The sequence below is a fragment of the Ostrinia furnacalis genome, unplaced genomic scaffold (assembly GCF_004193835.3).
Source record: "Ostrinia furnacalis isolate ACB-3 unplaced genomic scaffold, ASM419383v2 OfSCF1535, whole genome shotgun sequence".
NCBI classification, from domain to species: Eukaryota; Metazoa; Arthropoda; class Insecta; order Lepidoptera; family Crambidae; genus Ostrinia; species Ostrinia furnacalis.
Window position 1 is genome coordinate 399,543 of NW_021131774.1, and position 25,769 is coordinate 425,311.

General features: G+C 43.6%; 1 protein-coding gene across 1 annotated transcript; it reads left to right on the plus strand.

Moving 5' to 3' along the window:
• On the plus strand, positions 1-25,531 carry LOC114353038 (uncharacterized). Its single transcript, XM_028304845.1, has 12 exons — positions 1-408; positions 3,624-4,317; positions 4,787-4,960; positions 7,755-7,872; positions 9,599-9,787; positions 15,216-15,356; positions 16,468-16,604; positions 17,800-17,939; positions 21,028-21,178; positions 22,151-22,290; positions 23,119-23,235; positions 24,569-25,531. The coding sequence occupies exons 1-12, from the start codon at positions 198-200 to the stop codon at positions 25,237-25,239; spliced, it is 2,883 nt and encodes a 960-aa protein (XP_028160646.1). The 5' UTR covers positions 1-197; the 3' UTR covers positions 25,240-25,531.
• The last annotated feature ends 238 nt before the right edge of the window (positions 25,532-25,769 follow it).

Below are 25,769 nucleotides of genomic sequence, written 5' to 3' on the forward strand. Positions count from 1 at the left end.
AAAAAGGTTTAAAAAAAAGTGAGGAAGCAAGAAATGGCGTCGCAAGTTGTTTTTTATTCGAAATCAATGTGTTTCTAATCATTCAAAGTGATTGTAGGATCTAATCGTTGTGTTAAAGTAAAGTTCATTCGTGCCGTTGATGTTTAATTGATGAGTAACGGGTGTTTGGTAGAGAATTCGTCATTCCTGGGGAAACAATGGCGTCGGATCAACCTGTACAAACCAATGTAAAAGCAAGCGAAATTCGCGATTTCGCTGATGATATCTACGGTCAGAACAGCGAAGCAGACGCCGGCGAGGGCTGTAAGCGCCGAAGAGTGACTCATGACTACAAAAGACTTTCAAAACTGGGATATGATCCAAGTGTGTCAACCAATGCGAAACCACCACAATCTCTCGATTCCAAAGGTACAAATCACTCTTTTACATCTTAAAAACCGCGTTCACGCTCTTATACCATCTAATCATGGAGATATTACCGAATTATTGATTATTGTTTTTGGTGGGAAATCTAGTAACCTATCTTTTGTTAGTTACATCACTAAAATGGAGGTCATGACTGTTTATAAACATTTCTTTCAATATTTCTGATGTTTTGGTGTATTTTTTTGGTCAAAATGGTGCTTGTTGAGAGGTAATTCGGCTGATAAGTATTGTTGCAACACTGTGCAGCTTGCATCATGCTGACCTTGGTCAGGGCTACCTGCACTTTCTAGTCAAGTTGCTATGATGTGCAATGGCTGGTTTTAGATTTTTCTTGAGGTACAGGGTTCAAATCTCAGTAAGAGTTATTCTACAGCAGAATGACAGCATTTTATCAATCCAATAACCACTTTTTTCTCTCTTTCGAGTAAATGATTCCTCAGAACATGGACCTTGTATAAAATTGTTGATTAATAATATTTCATTGTTCTTTCATTAAAATGTCTCATAAAACATTGAAAGTAATGTAGAAGTTTTTTTCATAAGAGAAAGTTAAGTTTACAACTTGCCAAGCCTTTTGTAAGAAACAATAATTAATTTCGTTCATTGTTTTTCAGTCCGCACACTCACATGCCAATGTACGCATATAGTTATTCACCAATCATGTATAAATTCATCAGGTTTTCTCCAGATTTTGTATCTTATTATTAAAATCATTAATATGCATTTCTTGTTCTAAAGAACTAGAAATCTAATTAGTAATTACAAGGCTTTATATCATTAATGACTTCATCAGCATTAGAGTGAAAGTCAAAAGAAATAATTATTTATCAATAAAGAAAGACGTCTTGTATGTTCTTTTTATTGAGATCATTAAATTTTAATGGAAAAAATCACATGTTGTTAAAAGCTTACTTGATATTTTAGTATTTTACCTTATTATTGTACATATATTTAAATAGATTTTTGCTTAAAATATGTAGGAGTATATAAGTAAAAAAAAATACCATGAAAATAAGTTATGCTCAACACTCAATGAAATCTAGCTCAATGTCACATCTTATACCTACTAGATTTAGGAAAAGTTGGTCCAAGGTTTGCAAAAAATATCTATAAAAGGCCCAGTTAAATAACTTAGCCAGTATCTGATTCCTTACATGTTTAAAGTAGGGCTACCTTTTCTTTTTTTATTATTTACTATATTTTGACGTTCATAGGTGCTACTTGTGGCCTAAACTAAATAAATATTTTTGATTTTTTTTGTTATTGTTGGAAAAGTAAATAAATTGAAATAAAAAAGTGAATAATTATAGTCTGTAATAGTATTTAGGTATTTATTTTGCAAGCTACATGATACAATTCAATAAAAAGCCCAAGATGTTTGCTTGCATTCTCTTTTGTGACATAAACTTAATAAAAACAGTACTTCCTGATTCACAGTATTGTCATTGCTTGATAGGTTTTCTATTTGTTACTACTTACAAGACAATAAGCATTTTGTTGTTCTTTCCACTGTCTACTAGCTTATTTATTATTCAATACTTGATTTATTTACTCCAGTCGTGGTGTAATAGGGAGCTACATAATGATGATGTAAAATGGGTTAAAGACTATAAAATAGGTTCACTGTAATTACAACTAAATCTGTTTTGTACCATGATGTGCAGTCTGTTTGACTGACTGAATTTTATTATATTTTTTTGGTAATTTTTTAATCTCCATAAGCCTGATCCGACCAAACTTTGATAGTTTCAGTATGGGAAATATCATGTCAAAATGACAAGTTTATTCTGAGATTAATATTTACTCTTGTTTGGTCCATCCACCCTTAATTAAATTAATCTTCTGGTTTGGGTATAACTGAGATATTATTAGATTTATGAGCCACAATGTAACCAACATTTTAACTTTATGGCAGTCTGGGTTCAAACCTTAACTAGACCTCTGTTTTACATTACAAACCTAATTTACCTTATCTCCAGGTACCTAAAAGTCATACATAGAAGTTCTCTTCTATAGTAAATAAATTATTTAATTCATTGTATTCTCTTATAAAAATGTTCCTACAGTACCTAGCTAGATAATTACCTTTTCATTAACATATTGAAAGTTGTGCCAAAAACAGACTAAGTACAAAACATTTAACTATTATCTAAAACAAATTCTACATGTTGATTATTCAGAGAAGTTTAGTAGGTATTAGTAGGTAATGCTGAAAATTCACATTATTTGTTAGTTATTCAATATTCATACCTATTTATTATTGAAACCACTTTTTAAATCAGTTCGATCAGTTTATTTGGGAAAATGAGATCCTTCATGTAACCCATTTTCAACCGACTTCAAAAAAAGGAGAAGGTTCTCAATTCGACCCGTATGTTTTTTTTTTTTTTTTTTTTTTTTTTTTAAACCGACTCCAAAAAACCTACACTAAAACGTAGAAAAATAATTACTAATTACCTACTTATTTATTAGGACGAATTATTAATATTTATGTAGGTATACCATTATTGATACTTTTGGAGTCGGTGCAGGCAAACTTTACATGTTTCATAATCTTGGCACCGACTCCAGAAGTATCAATCATGGTATACCTACATAAATATTAATAATTCGTCCTAATAAATAAGTAGGTAATTAGTAATTATTTTTCTACGTTTTAGTGTAGGTTTTTTGGAGTCGGTTTTTGTGACACAAGTTGCTTAATATCCTCTCATTAAATAGATCCCATCTGTATCCATATCAAAGTTCATTAAAACCTTAAGTCTAAGAAAACTGTAAGAAATAAACAAAAATAGACAGAATTACTTCATAATTGATTAATTCGTAGTACACAAACAATAACACAATAAGTTGGTAAAGAAACTAAACTATGTAGCAGGAGAAAGTGTCAGTTAAATGTTTGTTTACAGTCAGTATGTTTTGTGATATGGATTGACTGCACACCTTATACTTATTGTCTGAAACTACCTAGATTAAAAACCTAAAGAAAAATATTACTTAGTTGTATAATATTTTCGGCATAATATCACATCGTCTGTACACTCTACTACTTATACCATCGTACATTATTATTCTGTGATTATACTCCTGAGAGCTACAGTATTCTTATGTATTTTAATCCCATGTAAAAATCCTTCTTCAATACTAAATAAACCATTAAATTCAATTGTACTATTTTAATTTTAATTGTATTACAGGCAAGAAGCGCAAGCGCAGCGAAGACTCCCTAGAGCTATGCCCGTGGGGAGAGAACCTGAAGCCTTCCAAACTAACCAAGATATGGCCAGTGTTCGACTCGGGAGGGTTCGGCGATGGAGCCATGCTAACCCTGCATGTGCTCAACAAAACCCCACCCATGCGGAATCCCTTACTCTTCAATCTTCACCACGACTTTTGTCTCCACGAGCCTCTCTCATCCGACTGGTTGGGAGGCCTCAATGTAACCTGGAGACAGTCCCAGCTCAACAACAAAGTCCCAGACGATGATATAACTAAGCGAATATTCTCGTCAGTGTCGAGACAACTGCGTATAATCAACACGCACTTCCAAAGGTCCATGTTTAGATACAAGTACCCTCGCGTGACGAGATCGAACGTGCTTTTGGATACGAACAATCTTCGCCGCTCTGGGACGCATTTCAGCTTGACTTTGAAGGCGATTCGCTTCCAGTCGACTCCTCGAAGAGAACTTCCTTGTTATGGCAACTTGGAGCTGCCTTTTAAGGTGAAGCAGGAGCCTACAGCGTCTCCACAAATATTCGCAGGACTTGGCAGGAGTGTCAAGACCGAAACTGATAAAGTGCAGGATGTTAAAGTGAAGACTGAGAGTGATAAAGTGAAGTTGGAGAGGGACAAAGATAGGGAAAAGGAAAAAGAGAGGGAACGAGAAAGGTGAGTTAACTTTTATATTTTATTTAGTCCCTCGAGAGTAGTGAATGTCTGAGTTGCAACACTGAACACATTGTGGTGCTTGAGGAATTGCGAAAATACTGCCTTTGTTCTTTACTTCTGTATACCAACATGAAGCAATAAAGAACAAGAAAGCCAGCTAAATAATCTCTAAATTGAACTTAGCTCGAGTACTTTAGGCCCTTTGGCTGCGAAGACACAGCTAAGCTAGTCAATGATGGTCATTAACATTTTGATTAAATCAATAGCTAAGAACTTTCTTCTCAAAAACATTTTTTCACTGACCCATTGATCCCATAGTATAAATCCCTGATAATCGAGCCCTTCCTAATAATAGCAAACTGCTTTAAAAGTAATCGTATATTTAAATTCCTCATCAATTGTTTTTATTTTTGGTACCAAATAAATATTTTTTCTTTCTTTCAAAAACTGACCATTCCATTCCACGCAGGTCGTCTCACTCTTCCCGTCACTCATCGTCCTGCCACCACTGTCGACGGCGCGCGCGCATCAAACGTTGTTCCATCGGGGTGCAGTGCCGCCGCGACCGGCCCGGCCTGCCTCACGCGGACTCCTGGGGGCCGCTGGCTGATAATGTGGTGGTCAAACACCTGAAGTACCATCGGTAAGCCATAAGACTCTCCCCTAGAGTCAATACTTCATTCTAGAGACTAAGCGTGTCTCGCTTAGTCTCTAGACGTTAGAGTCTATGTCAGTCACAAAAGTTCCCTTAGAAACCAAAATGGGCAGTAGAATCCTTGCTAGAGACTCAAGCCTGTGAAAACAAAATTCCTGATATGTGTTATGGGGGTCATAGGGGTCGCTTAAAAGTTAAGGATTGATGGTGAAAACGGGCATTAGACTCCTTTCTAAAATCCGCGGGTAATTATATTGCTGTCGCGCTCGCACACTCACTGCGGCCGCCCGACGCGACGCGTCGCATAGTCGCGACAGCAATATAATTACGCGCGAGCGATAAGGATGGGTAGCTTGGGGTCATTGGACGAAATTCTACGTGCTCGGCGACCGGACTTTAGAAACTAAGTGAGCTCCAAGAGTAAGCAAAGACTTGTCGCCTTACTTGCGTGCACTCCTCCCGTCACTCGTCGTCCTGCCACCACTGCCGATGAGCCATAAGACTCCTCCCTAGTAATTGAGTGAGTCACAAGACTCCTGGCTAGAAACTAGGTAAGCCCCTGACTCCTTCTAGAGACTAAGCTATAAGGCGGCGCGCGCGCATCAAACGTTGTTCCATCGGGGTGCAGTGCCGCCGCGACCGGCCCGGCCTGCCTCACGCGGACTCCTGGGGGCCGCTGGCTGATAATGTGGTGGTCAAACACCTGAAGTACCATCGGTAAGCCATGAGACTCTCCCCTAGAGTCAATACTTCATTCTAGAGACTAAGCGAGACACGTTAGAGTCTATGTCAGTCACAAAAGTTCCCTTAGAAACCAAAATGGGCAGTGGAATCCTTGCTAGAGACTCAAGCCTGCCGTCTCAAGTCGCTAGAGACTGAGCGAGCTACGAATGAATCTATGTGAGCTACTAAAGCCCCACCTAGAGACTTAAGAAGGTCTCAAGACTCCTTCCTAGAGATTAAGCCTGCTGCAAGCAGACTCCTGGGGGCCGCTGGCTGATAGTGTGGTGGTGAAACATCTGAAGTACCATCGGTAAGTCACTAGAGACTGAGCGAGCTACGAATAAGTTTATGTGGGCTACTAAAGCCCGACCTAGAGACTTAAGAATGTCTCAAGACTCCTTCCTAGAGATTAAGCATGCTGCAAGAATAGTCCTGGGGGCCGCTGGCTGATAGTGTGGTGGTCAAGCACCTGAAGTATCATCGGTAAGTCGCTAGACTATACAAACCATCAAAATCCTAAGTGTCTAAGCGAGACTCAAGGTTCTTCCTTAAAGACTAAGTGAGCCATAAGACTCCTCCCTAGTAACTGAGTGAGTCACAAGACTCCTGGCTAGAAACTAGGTAAGCCACTGACTCCTTTCTAGAGACTAAGCTATAAGGCGGCGCGCGCGCATCAAACGCTGTTCCATCGGGGTGTGGGCCATAAGGCTCCTCCCTAAAGACACTCAGCTACACTCAGCTTTGTCGGCTGTTTGGTGTAGTGGTTCAGAGCGGACTACTATGCCGAGTGGTCCCGGGTTCGATTCCCGGCCGGGCAGAAATTGAAATGATGAATTTTAATTTCTGTGACGGGTCTGGGTGTTACTATGTATAATATGTATGTATTTAAAAAAAAGTATATAAGTAGTATATCCGTTAAGCTAGCACCCATAACACAAGCATTAAGTTGCTTACTTTGGGGCTAGCTGGCGCTGTGTGAAATTGTCCAAAGATTTATTATTTATTAGCTACAAGGCTCCTCTTTATGGACTAAGTGCGCCACAAAACTCTTCTCTAGAGGTTTTAACGCGCTACGAACATTGAAATATTATTACCTGTATTTGCCTGACGTTTCGACCGAGTTGCACCGGCCGTGGTCACAGGCTGACAGGATGACTGGTATCGCCTAAAACCCTGTTTAAATTAATTCAATTATGCAACGCGAAAGTTTAAAATTAATTCTTCTTTGGAGACTATAACTAGTGCCAATATACAATAATAGAACATGGGGTGCTTGACATCGTTAAAGGCTGATCTTGCCGTTATACCACAGAATAATGATAAGTACTACGTACAGAAGTTTTACTTCGCGAAGGTATTTAAAAAATGTATGCTCAATGTCATTAACAATATGGTGTAATTTAGCTTGTCTCAAGAGTCAAGCACCATTTTGTAGACAAACGTCAGTGATCGGCACTGCGCCGAAGCTATAGGGCTGACTTCGGTAAAATGATGTGACGTGAGGTGCCAAACTGCAGAAAATGGCGGAGGAAATACATGATTTAGCATGAATTATCATGAATAATATTAACTACTTATTTACCTCTCAGTGTCTTGAGGCAACTTAAAAAAGTACATTTTGTGTTTTTATTATTATTTAGCTAGGCAGTTAAATACTGCACAGTATTTAGTACACCATTTTCTTTATTTCCTTCCATCATACACAAGAATACGCGTGCGTGAGTCAATGTTCGCTCGTATGTGAGGCCTTGTCGAATAGTATCCTGTAGGGAGCCATCGTGCGTGTTTTGTTTTCGATGTAAACTCGCGGAGATGAACAGGCCTGCCACTACTAAGAAGTTAAAAACTTGACTTCCTCCTTCTTAACAGTCGTGTTCTAGGTGTTAAACTCCAGAGCCTAGTTCAGACACGTGCGGTTTCTCATTGACGAGGCACTGAGGCGGTAATCGAGCGGTTTGCGAACTGCCCAGCAACCGCGCGATCATCGCTGCGTCTGAACCAGGCCTAAAGCTGAATTTACACTGTTTTGCTAACAACACGTCATCTCTCATTGCTCCAGACTAATGCGGGTGGAGACGCACCCCAATGGCGGCGCTAGCGTCGTGTACCTACACCAGCGGGACATCGACATGCTCAACGTCCAACAGCAGGAGGTGCTGGCTAAGGAATTCCTCAAGGTAAGGCTTCAAGACTTCAAGCGACATGTATTTCAAAGATTTCACACATTTAGCTTAGCTTTAAACATTTCATGGCTGCCATTTATTGCCATCAAATGGAAAAGCAACATAATCGACATGCTCAACGTCCAACAGCAGGAGGTGCTGGCTAAGGAATTCCTCAAGGTAAGGCTTCAAGACTTCAAGCGACATGTATTTCAAAGATTTCACACATTTAGCTTAGCTTTAAACATTTCATGGCTGCCATTTATTGCCATCAAATGGAAAAGCAACATAATCGACATGCTCAACGTCCAACAGCAGGAGGTGCTGGCTAAGGAATTCCTCAAGGTAAGGCTTCAAGACTTCAAGCGACATGTATTTCAAAGATTTCACACATTTAGCTTAGCTTTAAACATTTCATGGCTGCCATTTATTGCCATCAAATGGAAAAGCAACATAATCGACATGCTCAACGTCCAACAGCAGGAGGTGCTGGCTAAGGAATTCCTCAAGGTAAGGCTTCAAGACTTCAAGCGACATGTATTTCAAAGATTTCACACATTTAGCTTAGCTTTAAACATTTCATGGCTGCCATTTATTGCCATCAAATGGAAAAGCAACATAATCGACATGCTCAACGTCCAACAGCAGGAGGTGCTGGCTAAGGAATTCCTCAAGGTAAGGCTTCAAGACTTCAAGCGACATGTATTTCAAAGATTTCACACATTTAGCTTAGCTTTAAACATTTCATGGCTGCCATTTATTGCCATCAAATGGAAAAGCAACATAATCGACATGCTCAACGTCCAACAGCAGGAGGTGCTGGCTAAGGAATTCCTCAAGGTAAGGCTTCAAGACTTCAAGCGACATGTATTTCAAAGATTTCACACATTTAGCTTTGCCTTAGGGCTATATTTCACCGGGACACCATGGCGACGCAACCAGTCGCCGCTACCAACAAAATGTATACAGCTTTGCGCAACCAAACGGACACCAGGTGAGTAACTCTCTATAGAGCTGTATACATTTTGTTGGTAGCCGGCGACTGGTTGCGCCGCCATGGTGTCCCGGTGAAATATAGCCTTAAAACATTTCAAGTGGCTGCCATTTATTGCCATCAAATGGAAAAGCAACATAATCCTTGAATAATCCTTTATTTTTATTTTTGTTCCCGAAGCGATAGAATACATATTCTGTGAAATTTTAACCAATTTTAACTTACGCCTGTATGTAGCACACATCCGCCGCGAAACCATGACAGCGAAACGATTCCGATATCTCTGGGTTTACTTCGTTCTACCACGTTGCTGATGTGAGGATTTCATTACAGAGATGTATATTGAAATCGTTTCGCTGTCATCGTTTCGCGCAAGCAATTAACCCATAGACACCTTTTGGGTACGGAATTCAAATACACTAGACCTGATATAGTCTAGTCTGTAAGCACGTAGAATTTTGACCAATGATCCCAAGCTACCCATCCTTATCGCTCGCGCGTAATTATGTTGCTATCGCGCTTGCATACTCACTGTGGGCGCCCGTCGCACAGTCGCGACAGCAATATAATTACGCGCGAGCGATAAGGATGGGTAGCTAGGGGTCATTGGACAAAATTCTACGTGCTTACAGACCGGGCATTAGATCAATATTCTTTGATATCCACAAAAGGCCATGCTAGTATTTTCCTTTTTTTTACTATGCTACTACTATGAGCTGGAAACTAAAACAATGTTTTTTTACACAGCTGGTGTTCTCGGAAGACAGTGACGGCTGGGCGCACTTCGTATGCGGTGTGGTTCGCGGGGCAGCGGCGCAGTTCCCCTGTCTTCTACGCTACCTATGCGAGGCGCACCCCAGTCTCACCGTCAAGGCAGGAGTCCTAGCACGGGCTTCTGATATTGAGACCACCACCGTCAGCCGATACTATCAGCAGGTCAGTCATCACTCGTCAATAGGTTACTCACTAGTACCAGCAGGTCAAGAATAGTTAAAGACTCGGTAGCGCAGTTCCCTTGTCTTATACGCTATCTATGCGAGGCGCACCCCAGTCTTACTGTCAAGGCAGGAGTCCTAGCACGGGCTTCTGACATCGAGACCACCACCGTCAGCCGATACTATCAGCAGGTCAGTCATCACTCGTCAATAGGTCAGTCACTAGTACCAGCCAGGTCATTCGCTACTGCCAGTAAGTAAGTACTCAGTATCTGTGAGAAGCACCCCAGCCTAGTGTTGTAAGACTTGAGCCCTGAAGTCTTATAATAATGAGTTTTAAGTTCCCCTGTCTCTTGCGCTATCTATGCGAGGCGCATCCCAGTCTTACTGTCAAGGCAGGAGTCTTAGCACGGGCATCTGATATTGAGACCACCACCGTCAGCCGTTACTATCAGCAGGTCAGTCATCACTCGTCAATAGGTCAGTCACTAGTACCAGCCAGGTCATTCGCTACTGCCAGTAAGTAAGTACTCAGTATCTGTGAGAAGCACCCCAGCCTAGTGTTGTAAGACTTGAGTCCTGAAGTCTTATAATAATGAGTTTTAAGTGTTCCCCTGTCTCTTGCGCTATCTATGCGAGGCGCACCCCAGTCTTACTGTCAAGGCAGGAGTCCTAGCACGGGCTTCTGACATCGAGACTACCACCGTCAGCCGATATTATCAGCAGGTCAGTCATCACTTGTCAGTAGGTCAGTCACTAGTACCAGCAGGTCAAGAGTGGTTCAAGGTGCAGCAGCGCAGTTTCCCTGTCTTCTACGCTATCTATGCCAGGCTCATCCCAGCCTTACCGTCAAGGCAGGAGTCCTAGCACGGGCTTCTGACATCGAGACCACCACCGTCATCCGTTACTATCAGCAGGTCAGTCATCACTCGTCAGTAGGTCAGTCACTAGTACCAGCAGGTCAAGAATAGTTTAAGACTCGGAAGCGCAGTTCCCCTGTCTTCTACGCTATCTATGCGAGGTGCACCCCAGTCTTACTGTCAAGGCAGGAGTCCTAGCACGCGCTTCTGACATCGAAACAACCACCGTCAGCCGTTACTATCAGCAGGTGAGTTTTCACTACCAGCAGGTCAGACGTAGTGCGAGGCGCACCAGCGTAGTTCCCCTGTCTCCAGCGCTATCTATGCGAGGCTCACCCCAGTCTTACTGTCAAGGCAGGAGTCCTAGCACGGGCTTCTGACATCGAGACTACCACCGTCAGCCGTTACTATCAGCAGGTCAGTCATCACTCGTCAGTAGGTCAGTCACTAGTACCAGCAGGTCAAGAATAGTTTAAGACTCGGAAGCGCAGTTCCCCTGTCTTCTACGCTATCTATGCGAGGTGCACCCCAGTCTTACTGTCAAGGCAGGAGTCCTAGCACGCGCTTCTGACATCGAAACAACCACCGTCAGCCGTTACTATCAGCAGGTGAGTTTTCACTACCAGCAGGTCAGACGTAGTGCGAGGCGCACCAGCGTAGTTCCCCTGTCTTCTGCGACAAATGGTTCGTGACTACCAGTAGGTGTGCTCATTTGTAAGATTGATGTCAAGGGTAGTTCGCGGTTCCCTTGTCTCTTGCGCTATCTATGCGAGGCGCATCCCAGCCTCACCGTCAAGGCAGGAGTCCTAGCACGAGCTTCTGCCTCGTCACTCGTCAGTAGGTCAGTCACTAGTACCAGCAGGTCAAGAGTGGTTCAAGGTGCACCAGCGCAGTTCCACTGTTTCCTGCGCTATCTATGCGAGGCGCACCCCAGTCTCACTGTCAAGGCTGGAGTCCTAGCACGGGCTTCTGACCTAGATACCACCACTGGCAGCCGTTACTATCAGCAGGTCAGTCATCACTCGTCAATAGGTCAGTCACTAGTACCAGCAGGTCAAGAATAGTTCAAGACTCAGCGGCGCAGTTCCCTTGTCTTCTACGCTATTTGTGCGAGGCGCATCCCAGTCTTACCGTCAAGGCAGGAGTCCTAGCACGGGCTTCTGGTATCGAGACCACCACCGTCAGCCGATATTATCAGCAGGTCAGTCGCTTCTACCAGCAGGTCAAGAATAGTTCAAGACTCGGTAGCGCAGTTCCCCTGTCTCCTGCACTATCTATGCGAGGCTCACCCAAGTCTTACTGTCAAGGCTGGAGTCCTAGCACGGGCTTCTGACATCGAGACTACCACCGTCAGCCGTTACTATCAGCAGGTCAGTCGCTTCTACCAGCAGGTCAGACATAGTGCGAGGAGCAGCAGCGTAGTTCCCTTGTCTTCTACGCTACCTATGCGAGGCGCACCCCAGTCTCACTGTCAAGCCAGGAGTCCTAGCACGGGCTTCTGACATCGAGACCACCACCGTCAGCCGATACTATCAGCAGGTCAGTCATCACTCGTCAATAGGTTAGTCACTATAGTCTTTTTCACCTAAGATGATCCGTATGACGTTTCGAGTTTGAAAGATTTAGAGATGTCACATAACTAAACCATAGCGATTTATCTATCGATTTTTTGGAAGAGTTAGTAAAACCTACTTTTAGAGAAATATTTTGTATAGGTGTTATTTAACAAAAAAACATGTTTTTTTTTTAATTACAAATATTATTGTAAAAAATTTTTATTGATAATATTCAAATTTCATGGTTCGTGTTCAAAAAAACGATTCCTNAATCGACATGCTCAACGTCCAACAGCAGGAGGTGCTGGCTAAGGAATTCCTCAAGGTAAGGCTTCAAGACTTCAAGCGACATGTATTTCAAAGATTTCACACATTTAGCTNCATTAAATAAAAAATATTTTTACATCGTATTTAATTAAAATATAATCAATAGACACAGATTTTACTAAATATTTCAAGACAAGTAGTTAATTTTTTTTTATTATATTGCTAATAAAATACAAATATTTTTTCAAAAATATTCTGCTTATGTAGTATGCGTAATATGGATAACCTTGAAGTGTCATACGGATCATCTTACGTGAAAAAGACTATAGTACCAGCAGGTCAAGAATAGTTCAAGACTCGTTAGCACAGTTCCCTTGTCTCCTGCGTTACTTGTGCGAGGCTCACCCCAGTCTTACTGTCAAGGCAGGAGTCCTAGCACGGGCTTCTGACATTGAGACTACCACCGTCAGCCGATACTATCAGCAGGTCAGTCGCTTCTACCAGCAGGTCAGACATAGTGCGAGGAGCAGCAGCGTAGTTCCCTTGTCTTCTACGCTATCTATGCCAGGCTCATCCCAGCCTTACCGTCAAGGCAGGAGTCCTAGCACGCGCTTCTGACATCGAGACTACCACCGTCAGCCGATATTACCAGAAGTTCAGTCGCTACTACCAGTAGGTGTGCTCATTTGTAAGATTGAAGTCAAGAGTAGTTTACGGTTTCGCTGTCTCTTACGCTACTTATGCGAGGCGCACCCCAGTCTTACTGTCAAGGCAGGAGTCCTAGCACGGGCTTCTGACATCGAGACCACCACCGTCAGCCGATACTATCAGCAGGTCAGTCATCACTCGTCAATAGGTCAGTCACTAGTACCAGCAGGTCAAGAATAGTTCAAGACTCGTTAGCACAGTTCCCTTGTCTCCTGCGTTACTTGTGCGAGGCTCACCCCAGTCTTACTGTCAAGGCAGGAGTCCTAGCACGGGCTTCTGACATTGAGACTACCACCGTCAGCCGATACTATCAGCAGGTCAGTCGCTTCTACCAGCAGGTCAGACATAGTGCGAGGAGCAGCAGCGTAGTTCCCATAATACCAGCAAGTCAAGGGTAGTCAGCGGCGCAGTTCCCTTGTCTTCTACGCTATCTGTGCGAGGCTCACCCCAGTCTTACTGTCAAGGCAGGAGTCCTAGCACGAGCTTCTGCCTCGTCACTCGTCAGTAGGTCAGTCACTAGTACCAGCAGGTCAAGAATATTTCAAGACTCGGTAGCGCAGTTCCCTTGTCTCTTGCGCTATCTGTGCGAGGCGCACCCCAGTCTTACTGTCAAGGCTGGAGTCCTAGCACGGGCTTCAGACATCGAGACCACCACCGTCAGCCGATACTATCAGCAGGTCAGTCGCTTCTACCAGCAGGTCAGACATAGTGCGAGGAGCAGCAGCGTAGTTCCCTTGTCTCCTGCGCTATCTATGCCAGGCTCACACCAGTCTCACTGTCAAGGCAGGAGTCCTAGCACGGGCTTCAGACATCGAGACTACCACCGTCAGCCGTTACTACCAGCAGGTCAGTCATCACTCGTCAATAGGTTACTCACTAGTACCAGCAGGTCAAGAATAGTTCAAGACTCGGTAGCGCAGTTCCCCTGTCTTCTACGCTACCTGTGCGAGGCGCACCCCAGTCTCACTGTCAAGGCAGGAGTCCTAGCACGGGCTTCTGACATCGAGACTACTACTGTCAGCCGATATTACCAGCAGGTCAGTCGCTTTTACCAGCAGGTTTAAATTCTTTTCAGCATCACAATACTTGAATAACAATAACTTTAAGAGATTCCTTCAATCAATTTATGTCCAAGTCCCAGTCCCAGTCCAAGGATATTTATTTTGTTTATTATTAGATTTGCTTTTAAAATGGCCGGGCGGGACTGACTAAATACACTCGATTATTGATTATAAAATATTATACGAGTATGAAGTCAATTGTGCTCACTATTGTAGAATCTTACGTTCCTACCTATAGTTTATTCATCGAACTAAATCGGTCACAATCACAATGCACACAAATAGCGCTAAGATGAACTTTACTGATCTACTGATATTATTGTCGAATGAACTGTATGTTAATATCAGTATGTTAATATTATCCTCATCGTACAATGATTTTTATGTGCTGGTTTCCTTATGATGCTATTTTTGTATTATGAGATATTTATCCACCCACAAGGTGGACCGACGACATCATAAAGGTAGCAGGAAGGCGCTGGACGCAGGCCGCTAGCAACCGGAAAAAGGCACTAATTGCAGTCTAATATTTTGTTTTGAATAAAACAGAAGAACAAGAATTGTGACTATATCCAGGACAAAATGCAAACATCGGGCATTCTAATCCCGTCTGGCTAACGTGGGGGAGTATACTACGAGTCTATACTAATATTATAATTGCGAAAGTAACTCTGTCTGTCTGTCTGTCCTGCTTTCATGCCTAAACCACTGAACCGATTTTGATGAAATTTGGCATAGAGATAGTTTGAGTCCCGCTAATGGACATAGGATAGTTGTTATCCCGGTTTTTGAAATAGGGACGCGCGCGATAAAGTTTTTCTGTGACAGACAAAATTCCACGCGGGCGAAGCCGCGGACGGAAAGCTAGTATACTATGTCTCAATCCCCATTTACCTTTTTTACTTAAGAGTAGAGAGTAATGACCTGATGATGACGAAGACTGATCTATATTACTACGATTCTATTTCTCCCACCAGGTGGCGCAGTCCTACGCAGCAGGCACCTTCCGCTGCGGCCCGCTGCATCAGATCTCATTAGTGGGCACCGTGCACGAGGAGGTGGGCGGCTACTTCCCAGACATGCTGGACATGCTATCGGCCAGCCCCTTCCTCAAGCTGGTGAGTGAACTCCTGGAGAGTCCCTTGAAATTCCCCTACAAATAGCCCCTTGTTCCCCTGGTTATTGTCCTTTGCCTCGTCCGCCTGGAAATAGGCCATTCCCCCTGAAAGTAGTCCCTTGCCTTCTTCCCCTGGAATTAGTATCTTGTACCCCCTCCCCTAGAAACAGATCCTTGCCTCCCCCTCCTGTAAATAGCCCCTAGCCTCCCCTTCTGTAAATAGCCCCTTGCCTCCTGTAAATAGCCTCTTGCCCCCTCTTGTAAATAGCTCCTTGCCCCCTCATGTTAATAGCCCCTTGCCTCCCCCTCCTGTAAATAGCCCCTTACCCCCACATGCAAATAGCCCCATGCCTCCCTTTCTGTAAATAGCACCTTGTCTCCCCCTCCTATAAATAGCTTCTTGCCTCCTCTTCATTAGTCCCTTGCCTCCCCATCCTGTAAATAGCCCCTTGCCACCCCCTCCTGTAAATAGCCTCTTGACCTCCTTCCTCTCAATAGCCCTTTGCCTCCTCCTATAAATAGCTCCTTTGCCTCCCCCTCCTGCAAATATCCCCTTGCTCCCTCCTGTAAATAGCCCCTTGCCTCCTCCTGTAAATAGCTCCTTTTCCCCTTTCTGTAAATAGCCTCTTGCCCCCTCCTGTCAATAGCCCCTTGCCTCCCCCTCCTGCAAATATCCCCTTGCTCCCTCCTGTAAATAGCCCCTTGCCTCCTCCTGTAAATAGCTCCTTTTCCCCTTTCTGTAAATAGCCTCTTGCCCCCTCCTGTCAATAGCCCCTTGCCTCCGCCTTCTGTAAATTGAAAACCAAGGAGAATGCTACTATTGAATCTACATTATCCTCGTTATCAATAAAAAGTTACACCCTAGTTGAACTCTGGCGAAGGTAAATGATTCAAAAGTTTTTGAAACCTATAATTATTTTTGTGTAATATCCAACATTTGAAGTTTTGAACCGTGCTTAAAACATTATTTTACCTACTCCGATTCACCGGGGCACGGTGTCAGCAATTTTTACAAGATAATAATAATCTCTGCAACATCCAACGTTAGAGCGGTGTTTGAAACTAACTTCTAGGTGGAAGGTCATCATCCTCTAACCATCGTTTCTCCTCAGACCATGCCGTGGGGCCCGATGTCTGCGGTTGAGATGGAGCCACAGGAGTCAAACGACGGGCCCATCCTGTGGATCCGGCCGGGCGAGCAACTGGTGCCTACTGCTGAGCTTGGGAAGAGCCCTATTAAGAAGCGGAGGTATGGTTATGAGGCTAGATAATATTTATACAGGGTGTTAGGTAAATGGGTATATGAGCCGACACTAGCCCATGTTAACATGGTCATATAAAAGGTATGATGAAGTCAGAAAATTGATATCTTCATTTTAACTATTTTAATTTTCATACAAATCGGATTTTGTAAAATTTATTTTGTATGAAAATTAAAAAAATTAAAATCATGTTATCAAATTTCTGACTTCACCATACCATTTATATGCCTATGTTAACATGGGCTAGTGTCGGCTCATATACCCATTTACCTAACACCCTGTATAAGAATTACATATCTACTAATATTATAAAGAGGAAAACTTTGTTAGTTTGTTTGGTTGTAATGAATAGGCTCAAAAACTACTGGACCGTTATAATGTAAATAGGGTTCCGTAAAATATGTAGATAACGTAGTCCACGCGCGCGAAGCCGCGGGCGGAAAGCTAGTGTGCAATAAAATTACATGTTTACGGGAATATTTCCACCTCTCGTTTCCAACGCTGCAACTCTTCCAAATCAAATCAATCTTTATTTGTGCAGACTGATCAAATTCTGTTGCCAGGATCTACAAAATTACACGTTTCAGTTTTATTGAGCAACTTTTAGCGTTCCTCGATTATCGAAACGTCCTGGTTTGGACTCTGATTCCGACATCGTTGGGCTGTTGATTACATTTACCTTTTCATTATTTGATACTAGCTGACCCGGCGAACTTTGTTCCGCCTTAATGGCAATAAATAAGCAGACATCGCTAGACATTCACGTTGAGTTACTGCGACTTTGTGGGACAATGACGCTCTATATGCCTAGTGCGATTTTGCATTGAACGTCGTCGTTAGCGAGTACGTAAAAAACCTATTTTAGTTTTCAAAGTATCAGCTAGAGACGCTGTACAATCTTTTTATGACATTTTTTTACGCAGTCGTTAGTGAGTACTCCTAAGTAAACTCATGGTAAGCACACTGTAAAGTTAGTATTTTTTTTTACGAAATCTACAGCGATGACGTTTGATGTAAACTCGCACTATCGCACTAAACTTACTGGTTTGAAACACAAAGCGACGTGCGTCCTCTCTGGCCAAAACTTGGGAACACTTGATTTCTTCATTAAGAAAGTACCTATGTTTGATGATCTCGCTTCATGCCAATTTTTACGAATGATTTAACTACTTTCTATCACAGAACCGGCATCAACGAGCTCCGCAACCTACAATACCTGCCGCGCTACAGCGAGGCGCGCGAGTTCCTGTTCGAGGACCGCACGCGCGCGCACGCAGACCACGTGGGACACGGGCTCGACCGCATCACCACCGCCGCCGTGGGTCAGTATAACACAGTATAATATATGTACTAAATTCACCATTGAGTGCGGTTTTAACCTGGTCAGTTTGTCGAGAATTTCGTCCAATGACCCTAAGATACCCATCCTTATCTCTATAGATTTTGATAATTATGCTCTTTCCGATTTTCAACTTTGCGACCTCGTACCGTGCGGTAATATTGGAAAATTGCTGCCTAAAGTCTGGTCGCCGAGCACGTAGAATTTTGTCCAATGACCCCAAGCTACCTACCTAGCGATAAGGATGGGTATCTTGAGGTCATTGGACGAAATTGTGCGTGCTCGGCGACCGGACTTTACATACAAACTGACCAGGTTAAAACCGCACTCAATGGTCCACTCCACGAGTGCACAAGAAAGGCTGCAACGCGGGAGCAATGGCGACTGCAGGAGCCATGGCTCGACCGCATCACCACCGCCGCCGTGGGTCAGTACCATCACCATCATCATCATCATCATCATCCCAGCTGTAGGATGCCCACTGCTGGACATGGGCCGCGGCCACGGGCTCGACCGCATCACACAGGATAATATGTACTAAAGTCCGGTCGCTGAGCACGGATAATTTCGTTCAATGACCCCAAGATACCCATCCTTATCGCTCGCGCGTAATTATGTTGCTGTCGCGCTCGCACACTCATTGCGGGCGCCCGTTTACGCGCGAGCGATAAGGATGGGTGGCTTGGGGTCATTAGACGAAATTCTACGTGCTCGGCGAACGGACTTTACATACAGACGGACCAGGTTAAAACCGCACTCAATGGTCCACTCCACGAGTGCACAAGAAAGGCTGCAGTGCGGTAGCAATGGCGACTGCAGGAGCAATGGCTCGACTTCATCACCACCGCCGCCGTGGGTCAGTACCATCACCATCATCATCATCATCCCAGCCGTAGGATGCCCACTGCTGGACATGGGCCGCGGCCACGGGCTCGACCGCATCACACAGGATAATATGTACTAAAGTCCGGTCGCCGAGCACGGATAATTTCGTTCAATGACCCCAAGCTACCCATCCTTATCGCTTGCGTGTAATTATGTTGCTGTCGCGACTGTGAGACGGGCGGCCGCAGTGAGTGTGCGAGCGCGACAGCAACATAATTACGCGCGCGCGATAAGGATGGGAAGCTTGGGGTCATTGGACGAAATCCTACATGCTCGGCGACCGGACTTTACATACAGACTGACCAGGTTAAAACCGCACTCAATGGTCCACTCCACGATCAATCATCATCATGATGATCATCATCACAGCCACAGCGCGCGCACGCCGACCACGTGGGCCACGGGCTCGACCGCATCACCACCGCCGCCGTCGGTCAGTACCATTACCATCATCATCATCATCATCCCAGCCGTAGGATGCCCACTATTAACGCGACAGCAACATAATTACGCGCGAGCGATAAGGATGGGTATCTTGGGGTCATTGGACGAAATTCTACGTGCTCGGCGACCGGACTTTACATACAGACTGACCAGGTTAAAACCGCACTCAATGGTCCACTCCATGATCAATCATCATCATGATGATCATCATCATCATGATGATCATCATCATCACCACGATCGATGAATCATCATCATCCCAGCCACAGCGCGCGCACGCCGACCACGTGGGCCACGGGCTCGACCGCATCACCACCGCCGCCGTCGGTCAGTACCATTATCATCATCATCATCCCAGCCGTAGGATGTCCACTGCTGGACATGGGCCGCAGCCACGGGCTCGACCGCATCACACAGGATAATATGTACTAAAGTCCGGTCGCCGAGCACGGATAATTTCGTTCAATGACCACAAGCTACCCATCCTTATCGCTCGCGCGTAAATTGCTGTCGTGTTCGCACATTCACTGCGGGCGCCCGTTTACGCGCGAGCGATAAGGATGGGTGGCTTGGGGTCATTAGACGAAATTCTACGTGCTCGGCGAACGGACTTTACATACAGACGGACCAGGTTAAAACCGCACTCAATGGTCCACTCCACGAGTGCACAAGAAAGGCTGCAGTGCGGTAGCAATGGCGACTGCAGGAGCAATGGCTCGACCGCATCACCACCGCCGCCGTCGGTCAGTATAACCACATAATAATAATAATATAATAAATACACTTTATTGCACACCAAACAAATAACATCACAGAAAGAAAAGTAACACACAAGGTACAACTAGGCGGTCTTATCGCTATGAAGCACATAATAATAATAAGACTTCGTACAGAAGATTTTCTTCGCGGAGGTATTTAAAAAAATATATGCTCAATGTAGTTAACAATATGGTGTAATTTAGCTTGTCTCAAGAATCGAGCACCACCATTTTGTTGACAAATCAGTGATCGGCACTGCGCCGAAGCTATAGGGCTGACTTCGGTAAAATCGTCAGGTGCCAAACTGCGGAAAATGGCGGAGGAAATACGTGATTTAGCATGAATTATCATGAATAATATTAACTACTTATTTACCTCTCAGTGTCTTGAGGCAACTTAAAAAATTACATTCTGTGTTTTTATTATTATTTAGGCAGTTAAATACTGCACAGTATTTAGTACACCATTTTCTTTATTTTCTTCCATCATACACAAGAATACGCGTGCGTGAGTCAATGTTCGCTCGTATGTGAGGCCTTGTCAAATAGTATCCTGTAGGTGGGCCATCGTGCGTGTTTTGTTTTCGATGTAAACTCGCGGAGATGAATAGGCCTGATAGTATGCACTAAAGTCCGGTCGACGGCGGCATGTCGCAACTTGCGTACGCGCTCATTTGCCCGCCGAAACTCCAGTGATAGGTACTAAAAAATGCTGATTTCGTGCCGCAGGTAAATTTTTCCCACTTGAACGAGATGTAAAATCGTTGACAACCCGCTGACAAAAAATTCACGACTCATAGCGGCGAGTAACCCGCCGTTTGGTGTGTAGAATACTTACATTCCATGTACACGGACTCAGAAAACGCAAAAAGTGAACTGTGTAATTTAATGGATTCAATTTGTCGAATATAAAATGCCTGTGCTTCTCAGGTCTATATATTTTGTACATAATTCTAACGTAAAATTATCATCTCCAACCACCAGGTGTGCTGAAAGCGATTCACTGCGGCGACGAGTCGGACCGCGGCCGCATCACTAAAGACGTGGTCGCCTTCCACGCGGCGGACTTCAACCAGCTCGTGCAACTGCTACAATTGGATCTTTATGAGCCGCCCATCTCGCAGTGCGTCACGTGGTAAGCATACAACTGTATTGCAGTGCGTCATTCTGCTACCGTCTCGCAACGCGTCACACTACCAACTCGCAACGTGTCACATTATACACTACCGTCTCGCAGTGCGTCACTATGATACAATATCGTCTCGCAGCGCGTCATTATGACATACTATCGTCTCGTAGTGCGTCACACTGATATTCTACCGTCTCTCAGCACGTCACATTGCTGTCTCGAAGTGCGTCTCTTCTCTTGGTAAGAAGCACGGTATAATCAAAGCGATCCACTGCGGCGACGAGTCGGACTGCGGCCGCATCACCAAGGACGTGGTGGCTTTTGATGCAGCGGACTTCAACCAGCTCGTGCAACTGCTACAGCTGGATCTTGTGTCACGTGGTAAGCATGCTCAACCATCTCGTAGTACGTCACCGCGTCATTGTACTACTGTCTTGCAGGGCGTCATATTAACTGAAACAATATCGTCTCGCAGACCGTCATATTGACACACTGGCAGTACGTCACACTGACACTGCCGACTCGCGGTAGCGTCACATTGACACACTACGGTCTCGCAGTTAGTCACATTGACACACTACCATCTCGTAGTGCGTCACGTGTTAACTTTTTCAACGCCAATGACGGATAAATGCGTACATCAGGTTGAACGCCAACGAAGCCGATGGATTAATCCGCCTTAAAAATGATGTCAGTAATAGGCTAATTGAGTATTATGTAAACTGAATAATAATGAATACAATGATTATATTGATATCATAATTTATCAAGCGTGGCGTCATCAGAGTGATGGCTTTTGTATTTGACGTGGCGCTGAAAAGGTTAAACATGATGCACTACAGTGACGAGTCTGACCGCGTAACTACATTACATATTTATATTTTTTATTTCGCTGCGATTGACTAGACCAGGGCTGCTATTGGCTAGCTAGACCTTGGGCACCACTATTAGTTATTAAATTGCATTGCTCTCTTCCAGGCTAGAGGAAGCGAAACTCAACCAACTGCGACGGGAAGGCGTGCGCTACTCGCGCCTACCGCTGTGCTCCGATGACATCTACTTCTTACCCCGAAACATTATCCATCAGTTCCGCACAGTGTCTGCGGTCGCCTCCATTGGTGAGTGATCGATTGATGAATATTATAAGTTTCCCTTCAGTGTGAGATGACTTCTAGGAAATGGCTGGTGGCGGTAAGATGTAAAAACACTCAACAAATAAAACTCTTAGGTCAGCATCAGGTCGAAATGTTTCTGATCTAATTTTATTATTGGGTGTCACGGCATGTAGCCACAGACTAGACTGTAGCTTTAAACACAACGTATTTTTATCAATAGTATTTTATTTAAGATTGATGTTTTTTAAAGTCAGCATAGTTTGGCACAAATAAGGTCTAGATTCTGGCTAAAGCTATGATGATCACATTCCAATTCTAATCTCTTATCGACATAATATTTTCATTTCCCAATAAGTAATGGCAGATGTGAAAAATGTATACACGACAGTACATCTGGCTACCCATTTAATGTTGCAATACCCCTATTACAACTGCACAAGAACCCACAGTGGTTACGTTGACTTGCCGTCGTCTGTACTACGAAGGCTAAGTAACATAATAATGGTTTCTAAAAACCTATCGAATCGAATAGTCCAGCGGTTCTCAAACTTATTTTGTCTACTGCCCACTTTGAGAATAAATTCTTTTTAGCGCCCCCATTTGTAGTCGGGTGTCGAGTGCTCAGTTGGTATCTAAGAGTCCTCCTAGTAAATGACGCCTCCCAAGCCTCTACAAAACGTCCCGATTTTTTTTCTGGGTCTCTTACTGCCCCCCTTTAAGCCTGCAGCGCCCACAATTTATGCGTTATCGCCCACTTTGGGAAAGACTGGAATAGTCTCTTATGTTGTGTAACAAAGTAACAGTATTGACATATTTGTCGTCTCTTCCCAGCGTGGCACCTGCGCCTGAAGCAGTACTACCCGTCGTCGGAGGCGTCGTCGCCGGCCGACGAGCGCCCGCCGCCCGACGCCGCGCCCGCGCCGCCGCCGCTCAACCACGCGCCGCCTGGTAAGACCTACCCTCTAAGCCCTAGCCAAAGTAATGCCCGTTTTCACCATCAATCCCCAATTTTTAAGTGACCCCTATGGTAACAAACAACAATAATTTTGTTTACATAGGGGTCACTTAAAAATTAGAAATTGATGGTGAGAAACTGCACTGCACTGGTCGAGAATGCTTTAGTGCATTAAGTTCGCCTTATGTTTTAAAGTTAAAAATAAAATAAATTAATAAAAAAGGGTATAAATCTCGTAACATGACCCTAGAATTAAGCACTAACTATAATCTGGTCCGGGAGCACGTAGAATTTTGTCCAATGACCCCAAGCTACCCATCCTTATCGCTTGCGCGTAATGAGGGCTATCGTTTTAGCGCTCACCAGTTGGCGCCACTGTAGAGTAAGGTCCTGTCACTTGCTAGTAGCGAAGACAGTGGCGCCAGCTGGTGAGCGTGAAAGTGGTAGGAGGACTATCGCATTTGCACTCATCAAGATGGCGCCACTGTAGAGTATGGTCCTGTCAATCGCCAGGGGTGCCAACTGTTAGGTAAAAAAAACGATAGCCCTCATTATATTGCTGTCGTGACTGTGCCACGGACGCCAGTGAGTGTGCGAGCGCGACAGCAACATAATTACGCGCGAGCGATATGGATGGGTAGCTTGGGGTCATTGGACAAAATTCTACGTGCTCGCAGACCAGACTATAGGCACTTTCATTGTCATACAGGGGACCCCAAGAGGTTGTCTATCTCATGCTCTCATGAATAACTTGCGTGCGCAGATTACAATCCCATGGATGTGTCAACGTGAAATTGTGAACTCCGTCAGTTTATAATAATAATAATAAATGTTTATTTTCTCTTCACAATGGTAACAAAGAATTATGGAATACTATAATTGTGAATGTTACAATAACAGAACCTTTGCGAGAGACTGGTGTCTAAACTAGGGTAATCCCTGTGTGATAGATCACCAGGCTCTCAACTTTCTCCTTGAACTAAACAAACACGCACAAAGCGCGAAGAGAGATCACAAGTATTTGCACTTGATGATGATAATGATATTAATTATAATGCGTGATATTGTGAACTAACAGTGGGTTAGGTTAGATTCATTCAAATTCAAATTCAAAACGTTTATTGCATGTCACATTACAATTTATATGTTGTTCATCAGATTATTATGTGACGGAATTCACAATTTTACATATTATTCGGGACATAAAAAACTCTAATCAAGTTTATTCAGATCTACTTTTTATTTTTTCATAAAATATGTGATGATTTTTTTTGGTGTATTATTCTAAATCATTTCCATTCAAACAATGCCATTGTTATTTTGCAGACACTAAAAAGTCTTCAACAAAACATAAGGATGGAGTTATAGAAATGAGAGCGCTCAGTGCAAAATTCAAAGAGAAACCAGCGTTGAAAGTGGGCGAAAACAGAAAGAGCATAGAAGTCCAGACCAAACCCGAAAACAAGGACGAAAAGAGAGACAAAAAAGTTGAAACTAAAACGGAAAGGACAGAAAAACCGGACAAAGAAATCAAAGTGGAGAAAACTGAAAAGGACAGGACAGAGCAAAAATCTGAAAGGACAGAGCAAAAACCTGAAAGGACAGAGCAAAAACCGGAAAGGACAGAGCAAAAGCCTGAGAGGACAGAGCATAAAGCAGACCATAAATCAGAGAGAAACGATCACAAATCCGAGCCTAAGTCGGACAAAACTGAAAAGTCAGATAAAGTGGATAAAGACAAAAATCACAGGCATAAAGACTCTGACAAGCACCGAACGGAAAGGTCAGAGAAACATGATCACCACAGGCGGCATTCGTCTTCATCGAGATCGCACAAGTCGCATAAATCCGACAGGAGGGACCACAAGGAGCACAGAAAGGACGACAGAAGCAGGACAGAAGATAGAAAGTATGAAAACAAGCACAGAGAAGTGAAAGAAAGCAAAGTGGAAAGTGTCAAGTTACCGCAAACGGTAGTTCATCGACCACCCGATTAGTGATAGTGTGTGAGAACCGATCAAGTTTGAAGTGGTGTCAGTTTCATTTTGCTGACGTACGAGAGGACTGAGTTTCGTTTCTAGAAAACATATCCCGAATCCACGGACACCCGTAAGTAATTTAGCATAGAGGTTGGTTTGTTTATACTCTAACTTGACATGTTTACTGTTGCGAATTGACTGCTAAGTTCTAGTTAAAAGTTTAACAAAACTTTGATGGCTATCTTTGGAACGGACAAGAAATATTTCAAACTCCTTACGAGTAATCAATTTGCAACTTTTTACATGAAACAATAAAATATAAATGAAAACATCGTAATAAACGTAACCGGAATTTAATACGAGATAATAAATATTGTAGTTATTGAATTAAGATATTTATTTACACTAGGTAAGGTCCATTCTTGTTTTGGTCTAGCAAAATGATCCTTCGTCCTATCTTCATGCTTGAGAATTAGTACTTAGGATAGTCTTTTTGTAAATACTGATTAGTCTCTTAGAGGCTAGTAAGGTTGAGATGAATGTGAGCG

Bases quoted from the DNA above. Each gene is read 5' to 3' on its own strand.
- LOC114353038 (XM_028304845.1), top strand. From the start codon at position 198: ATGGCGTCGGATCAACCTGTACAAACCAATGTAAAAGCAAGCGAAATT. The intron at 4,961-7,754 runs GTAAGCCATAAG...TCATTGCTCCAG, and splicing joins AAACACCTGAAGTACCATCG to ACTAATGCGGGTGGAGACGC. The intron at 16,605-17,799 runs GTATGGTTATGA...TTTCTATCACAG, and splicing joins AGCCCTATTAAGAAGCGGAG to AACCGGCATCAACGAGCTCC.